The 8,345-nt window shown below is 39.9% G+C and overlaps 1 protein-coding gene across 2 annotated transcripts in view; it reads left to right on the top strand.

Annotated features, from left to right (window-relative positions):
- Nucleotides 1-3,160: 3,160 nt before the first annotated feature.
- Nucleotides 3,161-8,345, top strand: part of LOC111664119 (grainyhead-like protein 2 homolog) — a 12,172-nt gene continuing 6,987 nt past the window's right edge. Inside the window, exons 1-7 of one of the 2 annotated variants that reach the window (XM_023418592.2) lie at nucleotides 3,161-3,423; nucleotides 4,144-4,330; nucleotides 4,427-4,861; nucleotides 4,984-5,039; nucleotides 5,903-6,053; nucleotides 6,322-6,433; nucleotides 7,767-7,861. In XM_023418592.2, coding sequence (XP_023274360.1) covers nucleotides 3,410-3,423; nucleotides 4,144-4,330; nucleotides 4,427-4,861; nucleotides 4,984-5,039; nucleotides 5,903-6,053; nucleotides 6,322-6,433; nucleotides 7,767-7,861 — 1,050 coding nt within the window. In that variant the 5' untranslated portion in view covers nucleotides 3,161-3,409. Of the gene's footprint in view, nucleotides 3,424-4,143; nucleotides 4,331-4,426; nucleotides 4,862-4,983; nucleotides 5,040-5,902; nucleotides 6,156-6,321; nucleotides 6,434-7,766; nucleotides 7,862-8,345 lie in introns of both variants that reach the window. The other variant, XM_023418589.2, reaches the window with a different exon arrangement.

The following is an 8,345-nucleotide window of genomic DNA, read 5'->3' as shown; positions in this document are numbered from 1 at the left end:
CAGTACTGCCCCCATGTGGACACACAGGGGAAATGTTGCCAAACTACCAAAAGTAGTGGAAGCACCTCTGGGCTGGATCAGTGCTCCTAACATCCCAGAGAGGAGAAATAAATCACAGTCCAACTAAATCCAAAAGTGTTTTTTTCTGGAGTCTGAACGGATTAGTTGTTTAGACTTGTTAAGTTGTTTGAGACAGGAATGGCACAACATTAATGTGAAAGACAATCATTTGAACATTTTGGCAAAGTTAAATAAAACCAGAGTTGTTGAAAGGAGCAGAATCAGGAGAATGAGGAGTCAAAAAGTGTGAAATGAGACAAGATTAAGAGATCTAATTCTGTGTCAGCTCGTTTTAGTGGGAGGAGAGGTGTGGCAAAGGGTGAGGCGCTGCCAGTCCAGCGGCACTTTGCAAGTTTGGACATAGGATTGAGTGTCTCTTTATTTGGTGAAGGGACACCCATATAATCCTCTCTGAAATTAAACAAGACCTCTTTATTCTTGTTGTGTTCGCCTTTCCACTTCTTTTGTATGTTTTTCAACCAGCTCACATGTAATCACACTGGAAATATAGTTTTGTTCTGATTAAGGCATTAATTCAGAGTGATTCTTAGTCTACCAGGAAGTAGGTATCCTACGCAGTGGCGTATCCAGGACGTTTTGACTGGGGGGGCCAAGATGGGTCACAGAGCTAGTGTGGGGTGGCCATGACATAGAGAACTTAGATGAATGGCAGGTGATCGATGTGTGTAATGCATGAACGAAATCATTAATCAAAGCTGATGCATTGCATTGCTTCAACCTATGCAAAGATGAATCATAACTGAATTCCATTATAATGTATGTATTCAAGGCCAAGTTGTTTTTATGTTTTATACACCTGAATTTCTTCTAATTTCACACAAACGTGCACTGAGACTCAGGGACGAACTGATTCAATTTTTGTGGTCAAAGGTCAAAGGTGAAGGTCATGGGGACCTCAGAAAACCAGCCTTTGGCCTTGTGAACGTGATATCTTGAGATCTCTTCAAGGGAAACCCTTCAAATTTGGCACAAATGTTCACTGGGATTCGAGGATGAACTGATTAGATTTTGGTCAAAGGTCAAACGTAACAAAATACTTTCACACAGCAATTATGACAAAATTTCACACAAATGGTTAATATTTTATGATTCAGGATAAACAGGGATGTAACCTGAAAGTAGCTTGGGTGGTGTAGCCAAGAGCCCAGACAATCACGAGCCAGTCATTCTAGTTACATTTTCTATGCAGCAATATCATTATTATACACTGTACATTACAGGTGCCATGCTGACCACCCACAACAACCAAAGTTGATATTATAACCTAGAACAGCACCACCATGCAGCTACCTTTCTATTCTATTTAACACGTCTATTTTTATGCCTCCGCACCTGCCACCGGAGGCATTGTGTTTTCAGGTTGTCCAGTTCTCATGAACGTGGTATCTCAGTAACGCCTTGAGGGAATTTGTTCAGATTTGGCACAAACATTAACTTGGATTCAAAGAGGAACTGATTAGATTTTGGTGGGCAAAGGTCAAAGTTCATGGTCACAGTGACCTCATGCTCTTCCGAATGCGGTATATCAGGAACACTCAGAGGAAATTACATCACATCGAGCACAAACATTCACTTGGACTCAAGGATGAACCGATTAGAATTTGGTGGGCAAAGGTCAAAGGTCAGTCACCACTGCCTTCACAGAAATAATAGAGACATGTTGCAGCAGTTTGTGCGACTGCTGAATCTATTAAGGATTCTGACATCTTTGGTTTTTCATTAATTGAAGTTATCATTCATTTGAGCGCGTGCTTACAATGTGTGACGGGGGATTGAGAGTGCTTGTGTAGAAGTGTGGGAAGAAAAGGTTTTACTGAATTTTATTTAGAAACAAGGTTTCTTCAATGTGTTGGGCTTTTGTTTTGACATTTGAGCCTTCCTCCTCTGCCTTGGTGAAAATTCACCCACAGAGACAGACCTTCATGGGTTGTATTGCAGCTTCTAAGATATTTAAACTGGTTAAAAAAAGTCTGAATTCGTTATAATCTGGGACAGAGGAGTCATAATTGCAAAGCATCATTTCTTTATCTCATAAATAACCAAACGTGTTAAAGTCTAGTTTCCAAATATAAACAAAGACATTAGACATACCAAACAGACACTAGAAACAATACTATAGCCTACAATAATGTAAATATCATGCCTTCCCATACACAAATGTAATATGTGTACATGTAGTGAATTTCCATATATCATAGGTACATATAAAAGAAAAACATATATGTAAAAACCTATTAGAACCTATTAGAAATTGAAACAATTTCATATTTTGTCTATCTATCTATCTATCTATCTATCTATCTATCTATCTATCTATCTATCTATCTATCTATCTATGTTGGTATTAAATACAGTGGGTTCCAAAAGTCTGAGACACTTTCCCAGAATTGGAAGATGGAAATTGGTGGTAAAAAACAAACAAACAAAAAAAAAAACAAGTGTAAGCGTATACAATTTTTGTATCTATGTTGTTATATATCATTAACAAATATGGTTACAACATGTTATAGCCTACTATACAAAAATTATTCTTCATAAACATATTTCTTAATATTTGGACAATTTTTTACTATGTTATATGTTACAAATTTAAATCTTCATATATCCAGGGGATGTATATATGAGATGTCAATATATCCCTTTATGGGTAACATATATGGCAACATCACTCTTGATGTAGGGACGTATATGTCATATATTACATTTCTGTCTGGGTCATATACTGCGTGCACTTCTGCGGCCACAATTGTGATTATTCGTTTACAAGAAACGTTGAAGTTTGTATTTGCACGTTATGAGTGTTTGATCCAGATAAAAACAGCTATAGACCTATACGTAAACTGGGCGATGCAGCTTTATCAAGGTGCGCGCTCCCGTGGACACCAGTCACTTTTTAGCACATAAACTGAATTTGAACATTGGCGTGCGCACCTCTGCCTCATCTCAGGTAACGCCTTTCGCCGCTGACTCACCAATGTGGGAACGACTGTACGAGCTGTGTAGGAACATCTAACCAATCAGCAAGGAGATCTTCGTTTCCTTGTTTGCCCTGCCTCTTCAGGTTCTCTTAATTTACCAATTTCTAACCAGAATACAAACCTAGCCCATGCGTAACCTCAAAATTGACCTGCTATCAAAGACAGTCCAATATATCTTAGTGCGCTCGGTTACAGATGATTTCATTGGCTGTTTTGACTGCGAGGTTAAATACAGCCCGCCTCTTGTCGGCCTAGTTTTCTCAGTCTCCCACAGAAACTTACCTGCACTAACTAGAAAGTCCAGTTTCTCAAGCAAGTCCTAGACAACATCGGAGAGTCCTGGAGGCAGCATGGATCTGGACAGGTAGGAGAGACGCATTAATATCACAGTTAATATGTTTTGTCAGTTTTACTCCAGTTCTTTTATGTGCTTCAAATATTTGAATTGTCTTGTGTGTGGCTCTTTGTTCTTTGGATATGCAGAACAGAACCTTTCCCATTTGATTAAAAATGCATGATCTCTATTTTTTATTCCTACATTTATATGACATGCAGTCATTTTTATTAAATGGTGGCAAATGCATCACAGACACATACATTACTTAATGAATATAATGGTAATATTACAGTGATGTACTATAATTGTTGATAAAGATTGGTCTTAACTGTGTAAATATTAAAAAGTGTGTGTGTGTGTGTGTGTGTGTGTGTATATATATATATATATATATATAAACAAACAGTATGTGCCTTTTTAAAACTGAGGTCTTGCAAACAATATCACTACTTACCAGCTTCTTTGGATGATATCTTATAAATGGGATATTTAAAAAGTAACTCTTAATTTTGATCAGCTCTCAGTATATCTTTCTGTTATTTAAATGTGGTATATAGAAGCAGTTACTCCTCAGTGAACTTAGATAAACACACCTCACATGGACCGGGCTATTAGATTGTAGATTGGTGAGAAACAGCCTGGGGCAGACTTGGTGGCTTGGCAGACGTGGCCTCTGTTAATGACAGATTGAATTTGCAGTAACAACACGGCTTATTGTCTCTTCCCATTGTCCTGTCGACCTCTCAGTAAACGGCTGGTGGTGGTGATACCGAATGAAGTGTCGGTGCCCTCAGGCAGGGTGTTCAACAGTGAGGACGAGGCATGGAGGAGCTACCTGGAGAACCCACTGACTGCGGCCACTAAGGCCATGATGAGCATCAATGGAGATGAGGACAGTGCAGCAGCTCTGGGACTGCTCTATGACTACTACAAGGTGTGGAAGGCTTTACATTACAGACCAATTCATAAAAAGCCAATTTCCACACAGTGTTTCAGATCTTATATTTTGTGTTTGCTATAACCCCGTCAGGTCAGAGAGAGGGGACGTGCCTCCAGCGGTGTTAAACCCACAGACCCCTCTGCTCTTGGACCCAATAACTGTGGGAACTTGGAAATACTAGACCACCATCTTCAGGCTCTTAGATCCGTGCCTGTCAACCTCTCTCTAAACAATAGCACCACCACAGAACATCAGGGCTGCAGGTACGGAACTACCAGCCTTGCAGGAGAGAGCAGAGCAGGAGATGGTAAAGGTAAAGGTGGGGCAGCTCTTGCTCTGGTCAAGACAGAGGGCCAGACGTCCATGGGAGTGTCCTCTTCTGGAGGTTCCTGTCTGGAAGATCCCAGAGACCGGATAAGGATGGTTTACGAGCAGAGCTGCTATGATTTGTCCCTTTCTGGGTACTTGAAAGATGATCAGAGAAGCACTCCAGACAGCACGTACGAGGATACTGTGGAGGGAGAGGTGAGTGAGGTGGAGGTGGCATTATGTCCTGCATTATAAGTCATAGTCACATTGTTTGGATTTTTTGCTTGATGAGTAGTTTCCCGTTGGAAACACATGGCGCATATTATGTTCTTTCACAGATGTACCACAGAAGTCCTTCCTCAGGAAATGGTGATTTCCACTACAGCCTACCCGTGTGAGTTGAAAGTCAGATACAAACAAATACACTGAACATGTAGATAGACACACTACAAATCCAAAAGATTTACACTGGTTTAATGTGCATGCAAATGATACAGAAGACTAGCTATAGTCTATATCTTTGTTCATGTCCCATGAAAAGACCAAGACCAACAATGTGTTAATTATGTTGTTCTGTGGCTCTCCGCCCCAAGCCCATTCATTCCTACTGAAGAAAGTGGGTCAAATATGTATATATATTATAATAATATATTTTTCAATAGATTATTTCCCTGAAACAGCTGGGCATAGTAGTTTTTAACAAACATAACTCAAACAGGAGGAAATGGTGAACTTGTTGGGGACCATTTTCAACTGAAATGATTTGCTGTACAACCGCAGGATGGTGTATTTATCCCTGAGTCAAAATAAACTACAGTGTGTGTGTTCATGGTAAGGGTGGAACGTGGGTGTGGTTCATTCATATGTTTATCACAGTTTCAGGACAAAAGTGGAGCTCTGCGTTGTATCAGGCTTGTGAAGATAGTAAATATATACAATATTATAATACTTACATCTATGCTATTGCACCTCAAAGTATCTTTGATTCATTCGAAGCTCTTCTTGCTATAACAACCTTCTTTAATGCTCCATTTGTAAATTAAAGACAAACCCTTTCCACTTCCAAACAACTTAGCCCTCTCAGAAAACACATCTTCGGAATTCATTCTAATTTGATTTGTTTTTTGTTAAAATGTTAACACCATTTGTGCTCATTTTACTTGTAAATACAAAACTGTGTTTTATTCTTGTATCAGAGGAGAGACTGTCTCCATGATGGGGTGTCAAACGTTTCCTCACATGCTTATTTTCATACAGTGATAGTTTCCAATACAGTCTGGAGGCCAGCATGTCGCTGCGGCGAGGAGAAGGACCCATGGCTTACCTGAACCGGGGCCAGTTCTACGCTTTGACACTGTCTGAGACCGGCTTCAGATCATCCCTATGTCAGCACAGAGGCAAAGTGCGGGTGAGTCGACCGACGCTGTCACAGGGGCCTGATGGGAGCCCATCCAGTAGTGAGCAATGCACCATGGGAGGCTCTGAGCGGCAGCACGACAGTATTGTACAGGTGAGGGAGGGCAGATACAGTAAATGGTGAGAAAGTGTAAAGGTAGAGGTTGAAAATTAAACTGTTAGCTTATTGTTCAGTAGCATGAAACCTTTTCACACCTAGAAATGTTATATTTACTTTTTATTCACTTTAATTTTTCATTATACTATATCTTGCACTGCAGAGTGTTATCATGGTCGTCTTTGGGGAAGACAAGTGCAGAGACGAGCAGCTGAAGAATTGGAAGTACTGGCATTCCCGTCAGCACACAGCTAAACAGAGAGTCCTGGACATTGGTAAGATGATTATTGTTACACTTCTGTCTGGATGGGGTTTATAAGTAGAACAGATGGGGAGTAGATCCAGATAGAAAAAAACTCACACTTATGTAATGAATGAATATGAATATAGATATTTTGACTCCTCAGATGCACAAACCCACGCAGGTAAAGAGACAGTAAGCAGGTGGGAAACCTACAGGAGCTTCCATGGGGGAATCCTGTCACTATTTGAATAACTGTCAGTCCTCGATTCTCACAGGAGTTCTGTGACAAGATGGGTCTGCATTTGCATAGACGTTAACAGGAGAAATAGGTGGGGGCCTGGACTAAGGCCATATCCTGTACAATCAGCAAGAGACAGGCCTCAACCTGTGGTTTCAAACTGGATGGAATTGAGTGTCAAACACTATGGTGGTTTTGTCTTTGGCAAGTTCATGCCAATACCATGGCGGGTAGAAATTAGCCTGCATGAGCAGAGGCTGGGTGTTTTAGGGGGGTAACAAGGGCAGTGTGGAGATCTTTACTAATTTGGAACTTTTTTTTTGTCTTGTGAAAAGATGCGAGATTATGATATAGATGGTTAAAGATTCACTTGATAATGAGTCTAAACATTTTATTTAAAGACAGAACAGTCTCCTAGCAGCTGAACAGTGGTGGAAAGTAATTAAGTACATATATTCAAGTTTTAGGCTCTTGTACTTTACTGTACTTCACTTGAGTATTTCCATTTAAAGCTACTTCATACTTCTACTCCACAAGGTTTTTGAAGGACATACTGTAGTTTTAATCCTTTACATAAATTTGACAGCTATAGTTTCTTTACAGATTATGATTTTGCATTAAAAACATATAATGATCTTATAGAATTCAGTGCGTTGTTAGAGATTAAACCAGTGGCTTTCAGCCTTTTTTGCTTTGTGATACTTATGACACGAATGATACAAAAAAGTCTAGTTGGGGCTCCTTGTCATGTTTTATATGCCTGGGTAGTTTAGTTGGAGTAAACTTCCCAACTGTAGCGCTTTTTTATTTCGAAATAGTTCAAACTAGCTTCACCTTCACTGTGTGCAACAGTAAAAAGCAACTAAGATGCTAAATGCATTGATATAGCAGTATGAACAATCCATTAATATGATACATAATAATATACCAGCCATGGGGGCATATTTCTGTAGAACCAGGACTTTTTATTTTTGATACTTTAGGTATGTTGCTTAGAATACAATGAAATGGGATTTTGAATACAGGGTTTTTACATGTGATGCAGTATTTTCATATTGTTTATATTGCTGTATTCCTTGTGCCACAGTTTTGAAACAGTTTTCTCTGATCTTCACTTTGCTTGCAGCCGACTACAAGGAGAGCTTCTGCACGATTGGGAACGTGGAGGAAATCGCCTACAACGCTGTGTCTTTCACATGGGATGTCAGTGAAGAAGCCAAGGTTAAAAAAAAAACAAACAAAAAAAAAAAAAAGCAAAAGGAGAATGGGGAGATTGTGCTGTTTAAGTCAAAGCAAGAAATGACTGATCTAAAAGTGAAAATGTTCACTTTCACACTCAAGCGGTTAAGAATTTGATTTTGTCCTTTTTTTCTTTCTTTTTGTAAAGACAACCAGAAATTGTTGTCCTGAGGACACTTAAGCTGTAGAGACTCTCTGTCTATACTCACCTGTTTGTCAGTGGACTGTTGACACCTCAGGGTTTTAGAATAGTTGATGAAACGTATGCCAGACCCACATCCACCCCCAACCCCCTTTGTCCTCAATGACAAACCGTGCATCTCTTGGTTTGAGTTGGGTCATTATTCGGGGGTTGCAGATTTGCCGGGCACATGGCAACAAACCTGGAAAAGGAGCTACTTAGATTTCATCTTTTGTAAAGGTGGTAAAGAAAGACACACCCACCCCCCACAGCATCTGACCCCCC

This window comes from Seriola lalandi, unplaced genomic scaffold (assembly GCF_002814215.2).
Source record: "Seriola lalandi dorsalis isolate HSWRI2012SDOR001 ecotype SW California unplaced genomic scaffold, Sedor1 jcf7180002054583, whole genome shotgun sequence".
Lineage (NCBI taxonomy): Eukaryota > Metazoa > Chordata > Actinopteri > Carangiformes > Carangidae > Seriola > Seriola lalandi.
The sequence above is the reverse complement of the archived record's forward strand: the minus strand, read 5'-3'. Positions and strand labels throughout refer to the sequence as shown.